Genomic DNA, 20,403 nt, shown 5'->3' on the forward strand with positions numbered 1-20,403 from the left:
TCTTCTACATGTAGGAAAAACAAATGCCTGAAGTCATAAAAAATGTTTTGACATGACACATAAAGGCATGGATTGATTTCCATTACTCTAAAGAGATTATGCTGAGATTAAGAGATGCTTTGGATCAACAGTTGTCGGTGATACAAATGGGAGTATCTTCTGCTATCAGATTTTGTTTCACATACATCTTGTAGTTCAGTATAACTCTCCTTGAACCTGTTTTTCACACAGATCTCAGCTGACATTCTTGACGTGCCTCACCCTGTGGTGCTCCTCGCAGCGACAAACCATCCGTCACTACCCACAGTACAAACTACAAGGCCTCCTCCTCCAGGTCTCCTGCCTGCCTTTCATGGCCTAATCCTGATCACACAGTCAGAGTTTGAACGAACAGACATTGTTCATTTGTCTTAAATCCACCAAAGGTGTGATTTAGTATTTCCCTGCCTCTCTTGTAGTGCAGAACTGTTTCTGACTTAATTCTTGTATGTAGAAAGTAGAGGCCTTGACTATTCATCCAAGCGTGTGTGGGACATCTTGTGAATGTGTCCACAAATGTATGCTGACCTTGCATCAGCTCAACCGATTTGTGCCCTGTGCGATGTTTATCACATCTACAATCAAAACCCAGATTTCATTTTTGTAAAACATTACACTTGGTTAACCAGATAACCTCTTTGAAAAAAATGCATTACAATCACACAGTGTTCTATTGCTTGTACTTTATCTTTCTAACACTTGTTGCTATCATCAACACGCACAATTTCATCCTGGTTTGTGTGAACAACATAATCACGAGACCGTGTCCATAAACAGGATTGCTGTCCTATTTGTATCAACACATCAGCCGAGTTGGTTTCTGCTCTACATGATGCATATCGCAGTTGTGATGAACAAAAACAATTCTGCAGCAGGAGATAAGAGGGCAGAACAACACTGGCACTGTCATGGCCGCTGCAGGGTCAGTGAATTCTCTGCTGGAACAGCCGATGCAAACATAACAGAATACAGTAGGTCACATGTTGTGTTGTGTTTTTGGTGGTAATGTTTGATTCCCTACAGGGCCTGTGCAGGATGGGCAGTCTCGCTTTGCCCATACAGTAACTACTGTACCTCAACTCTACACAATAGGGAAGAACTGTGCATTGAAGAAGATATTAAACTTTCAGGAGAGCAAATAAAGTATAAACTAGCAATTTATAGACCTTTTTCACAGGTCTATAAATTAGACATAGCAGAGAGAATAGGTGTAATTAAATTTATGATTCAAGTGCCCTGACAAGACACTGAGTGAATGTGCACAGTTTCAAGACATTGGAACTGGTAAACTCAAATGGGAGGAATCCTTTATTGATGTTATTAGTTATACCTGTGGTTTTCCTGCCAACATGTCTGCTCTGCCACCAAATAAATGTTTGAGTTAAGAGAAAGCTGTAATTGGACTGGCCATGGGAATTAAGGTCAGATACTGGACACGCACAGCCTTTTGTCATTAGTTTTGATTGCACTAAGATAAAAACCATTATGTGTACTGAATAACTCATTCAGGTTCACACTTGTGTAAAACTCAGGCTCATATAGCAAAAATTACCTGTAATTCCAGAGAAGCACAGCCCCGAAGCCAAAACAATAAATAGCACTGTTATCTAGGTAAATTCTTGACTAAAGACAAAAACAATATAATTGGTTCATTATACTTAAGGGATTAGGGTACTATATCAAACTAATCCAGCATTTTTCATTTTGATTATTAAATGAGTGATTCAATAGTTTATTTTTAGACACATTTTAATGGAGAAGAATTGGGGTGTATTGTATGCACACTGCCTCTTATCTGGATAAAAGTTTTATTGACTTCCTCTAACTGTGTTCTTTTCAATTGAAGCCAACTGACCTTCCACAGAAAGTGTGGGGAGATTATCTTCACTTTAAAACCTATCACTAATGAGTGGAAAGTCTGTTATGTCTGACCCCTTCCGTTAAAGGGTAACAGAAACAATGAGGAAAATCTGTATCCTGAAATGTGCTAAAAACAGACTGCGCAGTAAAACCATCTGATTAACAGTGTAACTGTGACAAAGACGATACATGTAGATCAATTTAACTTAATATTTTTTATTGTTTCTGAATTTATAAGCAATAGAAAAAAATCTATTATGTGAAGTAGTTAAGGTGTGAAGGTATTCCAGTCAACAATTACAGAATGTACCAGCATCTTTAAATTCAACATATTTATACTGAACTGTCTAACAAATCATATGCACCATTTTCCGGTTTCACTGGAAAGACAGGGAGAAACGTTACATTGCAGCAAAATGTAATACAATTATAACTTCAACTGATTGTTCAAAATGTTTACAAAAATCAGCTTAAGACTCAGAACATCTACAAATGTTGAATACAAACACTTTACAAAAAAATCATTTTGACAAGAATTAGTCAAACAAATTATTTTTAGCATTTTAAGGCAATTTCAAGGCTTGAAATTACAGTATGCACTGTATGTTTCAGTGAGTTAATATAAGGGAATGCATAGAAATTGTGCAGCTTAAATCAATACACTTGTGAAGTTTCTACCACAAAGATATTTGGCTATTATTTTGCTCTAAATGAGGAAAACCACTTTCTGACATAGGAAAGTTGTTTTGTAAATAGAGACCTCTCTGTTCTGAAAGTTATAAACCACAAAACCAAAGTTCTAAGATCATTTGTATTTTCACCAGGAAACTGCTACAGATACAACAACATACAGATACCACAGATACCAAGATACATTGGGGCAACAATAAAACTAATCTTAATCTTTACACTAACACGAGGTTTCTGTCACATATGTGCTATTTATTACTACTTTTGAATCAGATTTTGTGTCCCTGTCCCCGGAAACCCCTTCGACATGCTAGTAGTGTTATACTGCCATATTTTATAATTCAGATTCCCTACTCTGTGCACCATATGACACTGAGGACTGGAAGGTGGCGTAAACCCTTGTCACGAAATATCTTCAGGCAGAGGAAAGACATATTCCATAGTTAAAAATATACACAAAAAATATATGTTTTGTTTTCAGTAAATAATTCCAGATTTCAGGAAACAAGAATAATTTGCAGTACTTAAACCATTAGATCTGGTTACTCAATTTCCATCACTTTTCAATCACTTGTGGCAATCATAATGCAGTCAGAGTCAGCATGCGGTCCATGTTTTTCAGTAGTCCTACCTAAGTGTGGTGCATGGTACAGAATTTGTGAGTTCAATTGGTTGACTATTGTGCTACAGATTAAACTAAAGTCCAGCATGTAAACTGTCTACACCAGGAAAGATGAGAGTATTATTCTTTATTCAGTCAAAGCCAGACATAATACGGTAAGTAGCTGACGCCAGTATCTCAACCTTAAAATGGTTTGAGATGTATCGGTAGTGTACTGTGTACATGACATGGATTCCTTACAACTGTACAGTGGAGAACATCTGTGTACACTGTAGACTGACGTGAATCCCCTGAAATGAAGAGGATGTTTTGTTTCCTTCCATTCACTCTGGTGTGGAAAATCATTCCCCTAACAACCTCTACAATTTGTAATTTACCTCCTAGGTGCTTGCATACCCTCCCTCATTGTCTGTAATACATACCATTCTAGCTTTTGGCTTTACTGCCAGTCTACAAACCAGATAAATTACACTTCCCTCCTTTTTTTCCCCCTTGGCAGTGCTACATTTTCCCAGCCTCGTCCTGTCCACAAAGTGCTGCTTTAACAGGAGCTGGTCTGAAGGTTGCTCTCAGTGAGGATGTTGGTGATGGTGGACGGGTCATAAAGGCTGTCGTCATCGTCTGAGCTGAGGGCTGAGGAATCCAAAGCTGGGCGCATTGCTGCCTGAGTTTTCCTCCTGTGACACATCATTATCACACCACCATCATTATAATCATTAATGTCATAATTAAGTACTGAAACACACTGTTCTTTCATTCTTCATTTGCTTTATTTGCAAACATTAGTGCCGCCGGGTGATCAGAGCGCTCCCTCTGCTGGCAATATAGGGAACAACATGCATTTCCTTGCTACTAGTCGGAGCATGTCTGGAATTTAATTTCCCCTGTGGTACATGAGTAATGTGCCGTTTGAGTTTGATGAAATAACTTTTCACACGTGGTTGATTGCCGATATGTTTTACACACATCACACTGTGAAATACTGCACCTCAGGGAGGCTGCGTGAATCTCTAACAGGTGTGTGTAATTGTGTGTAACAGCTGAAGAATCTGAGTTCACTAGTTGTGGCATCATTTGGATTTCAGGTTTATTCATTATATGACATGAGAAGGAGGAGATGGTCTCTCTCTCTCTCACACTCACACACACACACACACACCCACACCAACACAAACACAAACACAAACACACACACAAACACACACACACACACACACACACACACACACACACACACACACACACACACACACAAACAAAAACACAGCTGTGATAATCTGGCTGCCAGGAGGTGTCTTGCATAACCTTCAGAGTGACAAATTGGACGAGAAACAAAAAAACAGAGACAAAGAAAAGAAAATGCTTACTTGAGCTCAGCTTCCAGAGCTGTGACTCTTCCCTGCAATGCCTCTTTGAGCTCCATCTGTTCCTCCATGTCCCTCTGAACTTTTCTTCTGAGTCCATCTATCCTTTCCAGCTCTGTCTCTCCTTCATCCACCTGCCGCTTTAGAGCCTTCACTCTCAGAGCAAGCTGCAACATAGGATCGGGTTAGAGTGTCATTTAAATTAATACGTGTGTTTTTTTTGTACCAAGCAGGTCTTGTCTCCTTTCAGTAAATTCAAATACTGACATACAGTAGTTGGTGAATGTGTATACCTGGTCTCTCTGTTCATTGTGTGTTTGTCTCTCCTCATCCAGCGTCATATTGAGTTCCTTAAGTTTCCTCTCCAGACGACGTTGGGATGCCAACACAGAGTTCTTCTCCCTTTTCATATACAAGAGAGGAACAGAGCATAAAAAATACACACATGCTAATGAGCAACACACTTCCTATCTCAACTGCTACCATCATGCCCTTGAAGAAAACATTTGCCATCTCATTGCCCCCATCAAGCTGCTAAGTAGCAGTGTGTGGAAGTCTGGTTTTGTAGATACATAACTGTATTAATATGAAGCAGAATATTTTAGGAAAAGAGCATGCTTTCTGAGCAGAGCCTCTATTGTTTGACAAGCACAAACCCAAAATAAAGGTTTCAAGCTGAAGAGTCAAATCCCACCAAACTTGATGTTACAGCCAAAAACATTTAGATCATTTAGATTTTGAAAATGTCCTTTTAGGATAAGATGTTAGCAAAATATAATAAAATATTCCTCAGCTGATGACAAACTGTGTCCATTCACCAAATTTTATGGGAATCTGTTCAAAAACATGGATATTCAGTTCAAACAAGGGTGAAAAAATTTGAACCAGAATGAAGATCTGTATGAGTGGAGGAAGTTTTCTATCTGTTGCACTATACCTTTCCTCACTGTGTAGGCGTTCTTCAAACTCCTGGATCTTGTTCTCCAGCTGGGAGACTCCTGCTGAGGAGCGAGACTGGCCCTCCATGTCAGCCACACGACTCCTCAGCTCTTTCAGCTTCCCGGACAGACAGAGACAAACAGAAATGGAGAGTGAGGGGAGGGTGAGTGTTGGACTTCCACCTAAATGCTGTGTTTTTGAATCGAAACGAAGATGCAAAAGTGCAGGGACTGAAAAGTGTATTTCGGCAGATTGAAGACTTGAGTTATTGCTGATCATAAATGTCAACAAACACAAATGTGACGTATGTGGACATACATGTCTCTCCATGGCATTCTTGTCCAGCTCCAGGTCCTGTTTGGAGGATCTCTCCTGCATGAGCTCAGAGCGGAGCTGATCGATCTGGTCTCTGCTCCTGGCTAAGCGGTCTGTCAGCATCTCTACACTGCTTTTCTCCTCCTCCAGCTCCAACTCCATGCGCTTCAGCTTGTCCTGTCAGAGTCGAGACAAGATTAACTTCACGGGGTGCTCAGAAGGGAGACCGTGTACTGGATTAAGCCCCGGTGAGAGACTATGCGGTGCTGAGTTTGGACTCTGTTCCATTTTGCACAGAAAGTGAGGTGCAGTGTGAGGATAAGCATAAGCATAACAAGTCCATGAAAACCAGGCAGATAAACAGGTCACACAGCTCATCTTTAACACAGCATACTTACATGTTTTTTCTCCAAATATATTGCCTTCATAAAGTTTGTGTGAACTGTTCATCATCTTGATTGTGATGCTTTGTGCTACTTCAACATGCTTCTGAGGCACTACCACAACCGCTGATCCAAATGGAGACAGCAAATATTGTAGCAGAGCAATACGTTAAATAAACAAAGATTTGAGATGAATCATCATCATCATCGTGAGAGTTATCAAAATGTCGACTCTCAGACAATTTATGATTTCCAGACTTTTGATACAGACTTTCGCCTACGTGCATATGTGCAGAAAAAAAATTCTACATGCTAATCTATTAACCTTATATGTTTGATTTACAGATCGAAGTTCATAAACTGTACAGACTATCATACCAACAATGTATGCAGAGCATAACTGTTAACAGCCGGGATCCCAGTAGTTATGCTTAATTTTCCAATTTTGCATTCTCCCAAACCAGGTGGCATGCAGATGCACATATCTTACCTCCAGGATACGAATCTCCCGGGCTTTCTCATTGTGGTTGTTTTTATTGGACTCTATCTCTCCCTCAAGGTGGCGCATTCTGTTGGTGAGAAGCTCTTTATCCAGCTGGTGGTTGTCTCTCTCCTCACATACGAGCAGGAGCTCCTTCTTCTGCCGTGACATCTAGGTAGATTTATCATGATATTAGAAACAGTCACGGCAGAGTGAATGTTCATCATTCACTCTGTAGAGCTCTGCATGAATACAATCAGTCAAGCATGCACCATGAATATTCGTCAAAACTACTGGACACATTGAGAACTAGACATGATCTTCATAATAAAAACAAACAAACAGGCCAAACAAGAGAGTAAGCATGCACACAAACACTTAAAACAAACACTCAAAACACAAACTTCTTCCTCCAGTCTCCTTAGATTTATATGGCTTCTTTCCAGCTCAGTGTGAGCATCATTTCCGTGACGTTGCACCTCCTGCATTTCCTTGCGTGCTCTCTCTCTCTGCTCCTCCAGCTGAACCCTGAGAACTTTTGCCTCTTCTTTTGAGGACATGGTCAGGGACTCATACTGACAGGGACGGAGAGGGGACAAAAACAAGACAAAAGACAAAGACGATGAATATTATGCGATCTGTTTACTCTAATGAGCAGTCGGATGCTCCAGGTAGCACAGGCGTTTCATTATTTGCAAAGGTATAAGAAGGATCTCTCTGTCTTACCTCTTTGTTGAGTTTCTCTAAAACTCTCTCCTGCTGTTGTTTAGTCTCATCCAGCTGGTTGATGGTCTGTTTGAGCGCCTCCTTGTCTTTCTCCGTATCCTCCAGGCGCAGGCTGAGTTCACGGTGCTCCTGGCTCAGTCTGGAAGCTTTTCTCTTGGCCTCATCTAGCTCAGATCTCAGGCCTCTCACCTCAGAGTGCAGGGCGAGTTCTAGCTCTGAGCTCTCTGTGGCGTTGGTGTGCAGCTGAGCCTGAGGAAACCACAGAGGATGTCCAATTATGCTTAAATATCTCTAGTGTGTCCAGGGTATCTAACACACTGAGCTGAACAGTGTTGTTTGTGAGGATGAAATGTTACCTCTAAACGTGAGAGCTTCTCTTTGAGACGTGTGTTGGCCTCTTCCTGCTCCTGCTGGGAATCTTGGAGATATCTGAGGTCCATCTGTGTTCTATTGAGATTTGTTTTACTAGCCTCCAGTTCCTCTTCAGCCAATGAAAGTTTGTCTTTGAGCTGGGTAGCTTCATTACGTTCCTCCCCAAGCTTCTGCTCCAGCTCTGAGATGGTGGCTGGGTCTGGAAGCTGTAGGCAGGAAGACAAATGAAGGATTCTAACCAACCAGTGCAACTAGTGCAAATCGAATCTACCACATAAAGATAACCACAATTCGTTGTGCTATCTAGGAAATCTGTTTCATTTATGTTGTTGAAACCTCACTAAGATTTGAAATGATCCCTTTAGGATTCTGTAGCCCTTTACTGTGAGATTAAACTAACCCGTTTGTTTTTCTCCTGTGCCTTGGCAAAGTCTTCTTTCGCCCTCTGTAACTGGTCCTTTAGTCTGTCAATCTCATACTTCAATTCTGCCTCTTGTTCCTGGTGAGATTTTTTTATAGAGATGACCTCCATGACCTTCCTGTCAAACTCTGTCCTGTGCTTCTCCACCTCAGATTTTGCCTTCTGCAGATCAGCATGGCATTGCTGGAGCTCCTGAACAGAAATATGAACAATTGATGGTGACATTTGTGTTATTCACCTGTGCATCAGTGACCGTGTTAAGCTGCGAGTGTGTTTACTGCACCTGGTTGAGAGTCTGTGTGTGGCTGGTGTCTGGTATCTGTCGTTTCATGGTGCTCACTTTCTCCTGTAGCTCCTTCAGTTCCTCCTCAAGCTCCTCTTTTTCCAGACGAGCTTGCAGGAGCCTGAAAAATGTGAACATACAACTGATGTAAACCAACTATACCAGTCAAGCATTACTACTTAATTAGCTAATCAGTAGCAGCTGGATTGTATAGGTGATTCATGACACATGATCTCCATTTTTTTTTAATGTAGTCATCAAGCAAATAAGTCATTATTTAATCTTCAAACAACAGGAAATAAATTAGCATTCCCTGTTACCACATAACAGTCAGTCACATTCACAGAAAACAAGACTACAATACATTTTTAGCTAAACATTCATAAAAATGTAAGACCATCCACACCTCTCTCTGTAGCTTTATTGTTCCTGCTTACAGACAGTAATCTGTCAGTACAGACAGATTCAGTAACTGAATCCACTGTATGGATACAATGAAGGAAATCTTAATGTAAAAATGTCCTCTGCCGAAGCTTCAGACTGTGACTGATATTCAGCATAATTTCTGCTCAACCATAGTACTAAATACGGTCCATATTCTCTTTGGGACTCATGTATTAGGGCATTCATGGTCCATATTTGAACTTGGATCATGTGTGGATGGCCTTGACACTACAGTGAGACAATTGTTAGCACAAATAGCCACACCTACAACTCTGCATATCTAAACACAAATGCTGTTCAATCAGTGACTCTCACGGTGTTTCAGGGCTGCTGGGTGGCGCTCTGACAGAGAGAGGGAGGAACATTGACCAGGTAGAATGAAAGAGAAGACATGGACACACATTAGTAGCACAGCAGAGGCAAAATGAAATGTAAAGAGGGCGACAAAATCCATGTCCATGTACACATTGGAAATCCCAAACCCAGGTAAGTAATGATGAATACACTCTGTGATCAGTTTTTTTAAATGTCTATAGACTCACTCTTGTTTAGTTGTTCGAAGTTCATCTCTGGTGGCATGAAACTGCTCCATCCAGTGGCTGCTCTCGTCTCTACAGTCCTCCAACTGCTGCTGTAGAGAGCGAACTGATGCATTGACACGCAACCGCTCTGCTTCAATCCCTGCGTGAGACTGAAATAGGAGACAGAAGAATTGAGAGCACATGGTATTATATGTCACTACCATTTCATAAATAGTATTCTCAGTGTAGATAGACCACACAATTGAAAAGTAATTTGCATTGCCTCAGTTGAAGAGGTCAAGTTTAAAATGTTGTGTCTCTCCAATATTCAAGAAAAAAAACTGAGGGGGAAATGCAGCTAGATACTGCATCTAAGCTGAGCATGCTCAGTCCACCTGTGCATGCAGCTTCTCATCTGCAGACACTCCTGTGTTCTTGGCCTTAGGCTTTCATCACAGTACTCAGAAAGGTTGTTCACATGGAATCATGAATTCACTTCATATCTCTATGTACAAAACAGGTTACTGTAAATGGGGGTGCTATAAAAATAACTGCAATGGACACTGGATTGGACTTCATTTGAAAATGAAAGCAATAAAGTGCGTGCACTTTTATGTTGTAACGGTAAAATAAATTTGAACGATTGTCAGGGTTTTTTCCTTGAGCGAAACTGTTGTGAACCTGTCTGTGTGCTGTGGTGCCCTCCTGTGCCTGGTGCTTTGTTTTGCTAATTTGTTTTGAAGGAGCTGGACTTGCATATCACACACAGACTACCAATCACCAGCAATGCGCTGATCCTCAGCTCATAACTCAATTACTTCATTGTGAACGTATACCACTGGCCAAAGAGAGGATAAAGCAAGTCTTATTTTTCATTAGATTTTGAAATGTATTTAATCATATATACACCGTGAAACTCCTGTAACCTTCACAATATAATGTATCTATGAAATAGTATGTGCGTGTAAAAGACTTGATCTCAACAGCATCCACATGTCCTCTCCAAATAGCGTTGAGGGAGACATAGATGCTATACAAGCTGACTATTGTAAATCACTATCAATAAGATAGTCACTGGAGAGGCTGAAACCTAAAAGCATGTACAATCGTTTTTTTGAATGTATAAAGTTTTGCTCAGAGGCTCTGTTGTAGAGGGACTGGTTTTACCAATTTGCTTCCAACTTAAAAACATTTTCCTGTCAAATGTAAGTGATGTGAACGTGTACACACCTGAGACACTTGCTCAATGCTGCTGCGGAGCTTCTCCATATCAGCACTGTACTGCTCTCTGAGTGCCTCTACCTCTTTGTCATGTGTGGACACCTCTTCCTTCAGTGCTCCTTTCAGAGCTGTTAGCTCCCTCTCTCTCTGTCTCAACGTCTCCTCCAGCTTCTGTTTCAGCTGGCAGACCTCCATCAGCTGTGTCTGACAAGACATCAGGTCCTGCAGACACAGGGAATGTACAATATTAACTTTATACCTTTGATCTCTCAGCATACTGTTATTTAATTAAAGTTAATCCGGCTTTTAACTGCAAAAGCTTTATCAACTATTCAACCTGTAAAGACGATGCTACACGATAAAAATGCAGTCAGAAGAAGCAGTTTATTCTCAAGTCATTTAAAAAAAAAAAAATCCAGTAGTGGGGATAGATAATTTCTCCTTGTTTATCTCTGTGTGTATTTTGTGTGATCATGTTTCAGTGGTACCGTCTTGTTGCCATTTCCTCTTCTCAGTTCATCCTGAAACTCAGCCAGCTGGTCCTCCATCTCTCTGACCCTTGCCTCTGCATTCTCCCTATCCATACGCAGCTGAGTGAGCCTAGGAGGAAAAGAGGGTATACACATTACTGAATGATTCTTTGGATTCAAATGACTATGACTTACTTGTTTGGCCTTCTGAATAAGATACAGTAACTGCTTGTTCATGAAACTGTGAGGAGTGTTTGCTTGAAAACAAAGTGGGGTTGTCAATCCCCCTTATTCCTGACCACAAAGACTCACAAACATGCCCCTTCCCACTTTCCTGTGTGTGTGTGTGTGTGTGTGTGTGTGTGTTTGAGTGTGTGTGTGCTGTTGTGCCCTCACTCTGATTGTGTTTCATTTAATTCCATCTTCTTCCGGTCCAGCATATCCCGGAGTTGCAGATTTTCATCCAGACAGGACTCTAGCTCAGCTTTCAGGGCAGGATCAGAATTGCTAACAGAGTCCTACCCAAGAGGAGACATGATGAATAAATGAGAGCGGTGAAACATTAGACATCAGCTAGCTCTGGCGACATAAACAATGGGCTTTTAGGAAATGTTCAAGCGGCCTGGCATTTGCCCACCGATCAATATGCATATGGGATTAAGTTCTTAGGAGCTATTAGAGATTAAGACCTGCCCAACTTCCTTAAACCAACATTTGATGAGTCATTATTGAAGTTTACTGTGTGCGTGCACCTCTGTCCAGGCCAGAGGGCTTTAAGGACTAATCAGAGGATTAATCAGAAGCACACTCCAAGGAACCCCCAACCCTCCTGGTTAGATTAGTTAAAACCACACAAAAACTATTTGGACAGTTTCCTACTCTGAACCAACCAAGAACTATTTCCTTCACTTGATAGCTGGTGCTCTCATTCTGAGGAGACTTGGATGAGTGTTTATGTGTGGCATTGGATGTGCTCCATGTAATTAGAGCTGAGTTAAAGTGGCAGGTAACTCTCTGAATATTAACATCCCCTGGTGGCAGCCAGTTCCAGTTAGCCAGCAGAATTTAGGGAGGCTCAAGCACACATTCTCTACCCCCCCGCCCCCCAAAAAAAGGTGATGTATAAAACGACATAACACAATGAAATTTTACTACATTTAAAGCAAAAGACAGTCTACATGATGTTTTTATTCAATTTTAAAGAAAAGTATAGAGAAGAAGACATTTTAGCACTGCTAACTGGAACTGTTATCGGTGCATTAAAATCTCTATACCATCACATCTTTATTTCTGCTTTGCTTACTCTTCTTTCCTCCTGCAGGGCAGTTTGTAGTTCAGCCATCTTTCTCTCAAGCTCCCTCTTTTCTCTCATCCACTCTTCCCTCGGGCTTTCTTTGGACTGAAGAAAAAGGTGTAAGGGGACACATATACTGTACATAGGTAGTATGCCCATACTATATTTTTATGTGACATATGAACCAGTACAAGAACAAGTCCTCCACAGAACTAGATATTTTCCAAAAGGGACAAACCTTTATATTCTGAATCTTCTGAAAGATGAGCTTGACTTTGTGCTTGATGACAACATCACTCTCTTTGGTTCTGAGGGAAGGTGAAAAAGGCAAAAGGTAACTGCTTAACATTAACATAGTAATTTATTAGCATTTCATTGTGACCGTAAAAAACAAACAAACAAACAATGTGCTAATCCAGTAACAGGAGGATAGTGATGACAAGGAGGTCTTTACCCTTGTTTCAGGATGTTGTATATAGTCTGCATGACCTGGTCCTCCTCACTTCTCATCTCTGCAGTCTGACCCTGGTCCAGCAAAAGGTCAGGGGTCACCTTATGACATAGATCAGAAAACTAATCTTGCAATTTTTTTCATGCTCTGTGGTGTTTGGAGCACACTGAAAATCAGCTTTAATGCCCAACCGGAAAAGATTTCATTCTTACTTGTGCCTCAGTCAGACTGGCCTGCGCTGTCGCCACAGCAGCATATCTTCCTGGTGAAGACCACTGATTAGCAGAGTGCCCGTCCTGGCTGCGTCCAAAGCTGCTGTGAGTTGAGGACGGAGGTGAGGTGTAAGGGTTGGTGGTGAAGATAGGAGATGTAGCTCTAGGATCTTGTTGTGGAGGGAGGAGGCCTCTCTGCTGGCCACCAGTGTTACCACCATCAAACCTATTTACTAGTCTGTTGACAGCAGTGTGTCTCTGATTAGAGTGAAACTCATTTGTCTGTTGAGGAGGGTCCAAGCAGGACTGCCTGCTTGTCACTGACCCCAGTGACCCGTTGAGCCCTGTCTGATACGAACCATCCCACATATTCCTTCCCATGTCCCCTTCTCTACCACTGACACGTCGAGGCTGCTCCCTCTCTCCTCTTACTCCTAGTCCTCCATCTAGGTTCCCATAACTACCAGACTTTCCATCCCCTGGTGGCCTAGAAAGCTGAGAATCCTCATTGCCTGTCCCTCCCTCTCCATCCCTTTCCAGCAGTGACCCATGGGACTGGGCCCGGCGTAGTGCCCCTTCCTGCCCTGCTCCACTTCCTCCTCCTACATCTGCCTCCCGTGTTCCTGGCTCTGCCCTCTCTCTCCTCCGGGGAAGGCTACTGTAGCCAGATGGGTACTGGGTCCTGAGCTGGACTCCATACGAGTCTCCTTTCTCTCCGTCCTTCAGGACCACATACGGCTGGCCAGCGATACCCTGCACCCTGACCGCCACACCGTACTTGGAGGTGGTCTGAGTCTTGGTCTTGGGCTGGGACCCAGGCTGCCCACCACCAGTGTCAAAGAGGTCATTGACGAAGCGGATCTGGACACCGTAGTCCACTGGGGTCTTCCGACCTGAGGATGGTGTGCTCATGCTGGTAACACAGAAGAGATCAGGGTAAATACTAGAGAAAGGACACAAGGACAGGGAACATGCTGCACCAGACTACCAGGCTACATATTAGCTTTAGTCTAGTATTATCATATCCAAAATATAAAATTCACATGCTTCGTCTTGTTACATCATATTTAATTAATTTGGCAGATGCTACTGGTCACAGCAACTTGTGTTTTTTTTTCCCACTCAAGTGTCTTGTACAATGACAGTTCGACCTTTGTACAACCAACCCCACAATAAATGGACAACCTGCTCTACCACCTTAAACAGGTCATATTTAAACCAAAACAAACAATAAGAGATTTTTGTGGTCATGGTTTGGCTAAGGTATATTGGTAGTTGTGTGTATGTCAGTTGATAAGTAACAATAATCTGCAGTATAGAAATGCCAAACTGGGTTTGAGGTCATTTAGAAACAACTTAATAGTTTATTCACTGGTAAGTTAATTTTTTACTGTAAAATTCCCACTCAGTATGTATCTTGGTCCCAATTTTTTAATCTAAAACAAATATAAGAGGTCTGTATTAAGATTGTTTGTTTATGTTATGTGTTTATGTTTAAAATATTACTATTATATTGTTATTGGTTTTTTTTAAATCTAGTATCGATTGGGCTGAGAGAGAGAGAAGAGAGAAGTTAAAGACTGCCACAATACAATCAATAGCCAGGTTAAAAAATAAATAAATAAATAAAAAGCAGCTCTTCCATCAAATAATCCCTCAAAATTAAGAAATTAAACAAAGAATGCCCAGACACTCATTAGAAAGCAACTTGGAAATGTCAGAGCCTTTTCAGACAAAAGCAGAGATGCAACATTGCTTTGGAACAAATACAGCAACACAGATTTATAAGCAGTGACACTTTCTGGCTTTCTGGTTTCTGGCTGTTGACTTTTTGTGTAGACTTTGTCCTCAGTGCACTCCATTAGTCATTAACCTGAGAGCACACACCCACATATGACTCTCCACCTGTAAGAACGAACTAAGCCTTGCCCAACTTTTGGAAGCTTCCCAGCAAGATACCAAACCTCCCTTTACTATGCTCTGATACTACTTGATGAGTAATTCTATAACTATTCCTCTTCCACTGCAACAGATCACACCTACTTCAAGGTTTGGCCTTAAGTTACTGCTAAACTGGTCTGACACTGGCAGTTCCACAAAGTGCTGAACATTCTTGATATTACATCAATTGACTGATCATGCCTTTTGATAGATCACATCGTAAGATCCCATACCATATGTCATTACAATGGTATGGTTCATTAAGCCCACTTAAAGCCTATTGCATCACTCCCTCCTGACCTTTCCGCTCTGCACCTTTCACTTCCTCATAACAGCTTTCCAAGGTGAGAGACAGAAAGTGGGCTGGGAGATGAGGGGGGGGGTTGAAGTGAGAGAGAAATAGAAAAAAGAAACAGCCAGCTTTTCTTCTCTTATCAGTGCCTTGTGTGATAAAATCCAAAGTCAAGCTATTCCTGTGAACAACCCTCCCCCTCATACGCAAAAAGGACTGACTACAAAAGTAACCATCAAATAGATAACTCTGCTTGCATCCATCCATTATTGAACACCTACATACGCATTTTTATATTTACATACAGATTTTGGGGGCTTCATGACACAGTTCAAAACTGCCAAGCCATTCTCAGAAAGAACAAAATAAGATATTCAGCAAATAGCTTAAATCCTCACTACGAAAGTGAATACTAACATATATTAGTATTCAGGTAAATACTGAAAACTACTACTGAAGGTAAATGTCTGGGCTGGCAGTGAATGGAGCAACGTCATTTGAGATGACATGAATGACCTTCAAAGGTATCTGTGTGCTTGTGGTGCGTAAGCATTGTCCGCAGACAGACCTGCTCATCAGACATGCACAGTTAGTCGATTTTTTTCCACCCTTTGGGAACCACAGAGGAAGCACCATGTCACAACACGTTTGTGAAGCCAAGCATGAAGTCTGCAGCCCACTGCCTTTACACCAAGGTCAAGCAAACATGTCATGCACTGACGATTGTGGGACAGACACACCATATGAGGGACGCAGAAAACAAAGTCCACTGATTTAATGTGAAATGCTCATCTGATCTAGGGTGATCTGTAGAGTCTGAGCTATAAGTGGGCCAAATTAACTTAAAGAAAGGCAACCGTAAGGTAGAAAAATCTCTCTCTTAATATCTGTTCATCTGCATTTCTTCATCAGTTCAATTTTTTTTATGTCACAGAGGAAGAACCCATTGCTAGCCCCATGAGTGACAAAGGGTGAGGGGGAACCCATCCTATTGTTCAGTTTATGTGGGGCAGAAAACGAGGGCAGCAATCCTGAGAATGCCAAAACTATCCCTGCATTCTTTCGTTCACTCCTTTACACTGTCTTTGATTACAGCAAGTTTGTTTCAACATTGACATTTTGTTTTTTCCCCAAAGCTAATTTCTTTCCACACCTCTCTAAAATAAACATCCTTTTCCATACTGAAAGTAGGATATCAAACAAGTTCTTCTCTAATCCATTTGTTTATACAGTGTCTGTGCTGCCTAATTAACATGCAAGTCAATTTTTAAAACATGACAGTTTCTTGACTTAAAAGAAACACTGTATGACTCTGTATCTTTGTGAGGTGAAACATAGTCAATTACTTGTCAATTACTTGTCATTCATCAGATGAATCATCAGCTATTTTGATGACTGATTAATTGTTTACATTACTTTTCAAGCAAATTATTTGCTGCTTTTCTTTATCTCATATGATAGCAAGCTGATTCTCTTTAGGTTATGGACTGTTGGTTGAACAAAAAAGGTGATCTGAAGATGTCCCCTTTGGCTTTATTTTTTGCTGTTCCAACATTTTGTAGACCAAACAATTAATCAAGTGAATAATGCGGATATTAATCAGTCTTGGAAAAAAACCCAAAAACTTAGTTGGTTATTTACACCCCTGGTATTCTTTTAGCAGGATCAAGCAAAGGTCTCTAACCGACACTTTCATTTATAAGATGTGACTTTAACAACAGCTTTTACAAGCTTGTTTACCTAGCTTGGAGTTAATCTGGTGTTTTTGCCATTCTCTTGCCAGCCTCTTGTCATGTTACCCTGCAGTTCCGCTGGCGGGCCCTCCACCTCTGGGCTCAAATTGAATTCTCGCATAGTAAATTGAATTGAAGCTACTTCCCTGTTATGACTCAAGATGGAATAGAAAATATAATTTGGATATTAGCGGGTATGGAGAGAAATGAAACAACGACAATGTGTGGAGTCATGAAAGTGCCTCTGCTGACTCACGGAGTCAGCATGGTTCATGTGATCCCATCATCTCTGGCCAAATAGTTAGTTGGCGAGCTGAAACTATTAGTCGATTGATCACGTAGTTTATTAATAGGAAATTAATCGCCAACTATTATGATAATTGATAAATCGTGTCAGTCATTTTATAAGAAGCAAAAAAAGAAAAAAGATCTAAATGATTTGATGGTCCTAGATTTATAAATGTTAGGATTTCATGCTTTCCTTCGCCATATATGAACTGAACAGCTTTGGGTTTTGGACTAGAAAAAAAAAAAGACGGCTGTAGATGGTTGGGCTCATGGATATTATAACAGGCATTTTTACCATTTTCTGGCATTTTATAGAGAAAATGATTAATCAAAACGGTTGGTAGGTCATGAAAGTAACCATTATTTAAAGCCTCACCTGACTGACAAACTGATCCAATGACTGTTTTTCAGCCATAGTTTACAGCATCCTATAAAGCCAACATGGCCATTTACGTTAAACAGCAGTTTGCCCCCTTTCCTCAAGGTGAATCATTAAGTTTTACAGGAATGGCCTATTAAATAGAAATGTGAAGGTGTAAGTAACAGCGATGGAAAAAACAGTAGCTCACTCCCTCTCTGTCTCAGTCTTTAAAGGAAAGGCAGCCACTCAGTCCTCAGGGTATTCTCCCTCTCCATTACATTCTTGACATAAAACCAGGCCCTCATCCTCTCCACATTGGTCAATCTTGCTTTCCAAAACTTACCACTGCTTCACTTTCACACTCAAACAAAACAACCATTTATTCTCCTTTAAAGATCTAAAGAAGTTCATTGGCATAACAAAGAGAGACTTCAGTGTTACCAAATAGCAACCAAATAATACCATATTAGGAGCACATCAATACGCCCCTCCCTTGCCTCACATTCCATACACTTATTTCTCTGTCCTTATCACTTACCCAGGCTGAGTGTGTGTGCTTGTGTGTGTATGTGTGTGTGTGTGTGTGTGTGCGTGCGTGCGTGCGTGTGCGTGAGATGGAGAGCGAGACAGAGAGATCGAATTATGGGATTTTATCTGCAAACTTGAGTGTTTACCTGCAAGATTGGACAAAACCTTTATTATTGACAATTGCTATTACCCGACTAAACTTTCTTCCATGTTTGGTCTGTCTGAAAATGAAACTATGTCAGTGGTGGAGTTGCAGGTGCAGTGCTATAATCATTGAAATTCATGTCACCATCCATGAACCTTTAATTACCCAATTCAAAACTATAACCTGCAGTTCTTTCTTGCCTGTGTCATCGGTTTCATCTGATGCTCTTCAAGCTCAGCCTTAAGGAGCATTCCTGTACTTACAGAACAGTTTTTCACAAAAAAAGTTCCTTCTAGTGAATGCGTGTCAGGCTGTGTTATTATTGTGTTACCTAGATTCAAGGCCAAGGATTTATTTGGAGTCACCCTGTCAGGGGTCCTAAAATTGTTTTGCAGTGCAGTTTTTCCAGTGACGAATCCCCCTGGTAGCACAGGGCAGAGACACGGCTTATGCACAGAAATCAGACCTATTTTGGAGAGAAAACTGCTTCTTCAGTAGGAATTCCTCTGGCACTAAAGTGTGCCTTTGGCTAGAAGAAACGTGTGAAACGCCACCCTGAGAGCACTTTTAACTTTAACAGAAACAATTTGCCGACATCTCTCACATATATTTCCCATCACATAACAGGCAAAGTCAAGTATCCTGAGGTAACGTTAGCTGGGAGCACCGGTCCCTGTTTTTTTTTTTCTCTCGACCCATCAAATTAACGTTAGCTACCAAGCTAAACTGACAAACTGAGAAACATCACAGTGACACAATACTGTGAGAAATTACTACAGAACCATATTGTGCAAATGAATAAGTGACATGGGACATCAGAAAAGCCTTTACAAAGCTAAGAACTAATTGTCTGACAGGTCGTGTACGTCTGGTTTGGCTGCCTGGCTATGTGAAGTCCAAAACCAAACGTAAAGTTACCTCTTTCTCTCAAGTTGTTCCTCTGCTCCTCTTTGACACTTCGCTTCCCCTGTTTCGATGAGGATTCAAATATTTTCGCAGACATCCGTCAAAGTCCACAAAGAAAAGCAGGAGAAACAACAACTCCTACGCAATTGCACATAACAACAACTTCATTATACGGCGACTGCAACCTGTTACCTTTTGTCGGCGATGCAACCGTCCCGCCCATTCTCGCCGGACAGAGCTCTGTGATTGGATCCGGGCGCTGACGTGGGCGGGACTACAGATATCGGCTACGTTCGCTATTGTTGAGATCACTACGTCAATCATTTATTGTGCTGGGCCACTTTAAGGCATTTTCGCTGAAAAAGCGAACCACGTAGTCCTACTCCAGGTGACATACACAAAAACTACCGGTGTGACCAAGATAAACAAAACGTTTTCAGGACCAGTGATAGTCCAAGGTGAATGCAGACTGGTGTCCCCATGTTTTTGTTTCTCCAATTTACCAGTAGATGGTGCAACCATCTACTAGCTGGTGGATCAGCCGCATCGGGGCCCTTGAAAAAAAGTTCCAAACCTCTGCTACAGGTGCACGACCTCCAGTAACATTTAAAATAACTACAAAACAATTAGCAGAAGTTGAAAGAGCAGGCTACATACATCGTCCTACTATACTGTCGTTATACATATATTCTATTCGGGTAAATTTGGTTTTTCATCCTTGACTTTATAATTGAATGTCTGTTTAATTCAGATTTTGTGACATATTTAGCATTGCCACTGTAATCCATTGTTACTGCTGACTATAATGACATTACAGATCACAAAATAAAGTGCGTAAACAAATCCGCCCTGAGTGACCATTCATCGCAAATGTCTCCAAGTTGTTACCTATGGAGAGCTGAGCTCACCACAGATATGATTTCAGCTGTAGTGGACTGCTTAAGGGAAAAACTTCAAGGGTACATTTTTCAAACTTTGTAATAACTTGCCACATTTGAATCCTAAATTTGCTTATTGCCAGTCGTCTATTGGCATTAGGCCAACTGCTGATAAAGTTTGGAGATTTTCAGAAGATTCAGTTGTTGTGTATCCATTGAAATT

The 20,403-nt window shown here is 41.1% G+C and overlaps 1 protein-coding gene across 3 annotated transcripts; it reads right to left on the reverse strand.

The window, feature by feature from the left end:
• Positions 1-2,124: 2,124 nt before the first annotated feature.
• Positions 2,125-19,494, reverse strand: LOC120784463 (cingulin). 3 transcript variants are annotated; one of them, XM_040118308.1, is made up of 21 exons: positions 19,315-19,494; positions 18,728-18,817; positions 13,109-14,021; positions 12,900-12,997; positions 12,684-12,753; positions 12,455-12,550; positions 11,548-11,669; positions 11,170-11,281; positions 10,691-10,903; positions 9,482-9,630; positions 8,496-8,616; positions 8,192-8,404; positions 7,776-7,997; positions 7,420-7,668; positions 7,098-7,268; positions 6,703-6,864; positions 5,833-6,006; positions 5,513-5,631; positions 4,869-4,977; positions 4,579-4,742; positions 2,125-3,888 (listed from the first exon to the last, which is right to left on the reverse strand). In XM_040118308.1, the coding sequence occupies exons 3-21, from the start codon at positions 14,018-14,020 to the stop codon at positions 3,753-3,755; spliced, it is 3,612 nt and encodes a 1,203-aa protein (XP_039974242.1). In that variant the 5' UTR covers position 14,021; positions 18,728-18,817; positions 19,315-19,494; the 3' UTR covers positions 2,125-3,752. The 3 variants fall into 3 exon arrangements, with proteins under 3 accessions (XP_039974242.1, XP_039974243.1, XP_039974241.1); XM_040118309.1 differs by lacking the exon at positions 18,728-18,817 and having other exon boundaries at positions 12,900-12,970; XM_040118307.1 differs by lacking the exon at positions 18,728-18,817.
• Between the last annotated feature and the right edge of the window lie 909 nt (positions 19,495-20,403).

Source organism: Xiphias gladius, chromosome 22 (assembly GCF_016859285.1).
Source record: "Xiphias gladius isolate SHS-SW01 ecotype Sanya breed wild chromosome 22, ASM1685928v1, whole genome shotgun sequence".
Taxonomy (NCBI): domain Eukaryota; kingdom Metazoa; phylum Chordata; class Actinopteri; order Istiophoriformes; family Xiphiidae; genus Xiphias; species Xiphias gladius.

Coding starts and splice junctions, on each gene's coding strand:
- LOC120784463 (XM_040118307.1), bottom strand. CDS start 14,020: ATGAGCACACCATCCTCAGGTCGGAAGACCCCAGTGGACTACGGTGTC. Junction 12,998..13,108: donor CCAGTCTGACTGAGGCACAA/GTAAGAATGAAA, acceptor CTATGTCATAAG/GTGACCCCTGACCTTTTGCT. Junction 3,889..4,578: donor GCTCTGGAAGCTGAGCTCAA/GTAAGCATTTTC, acceptor GATGTGTCACAG/GAGGAAAACTCAGGCAGCAA.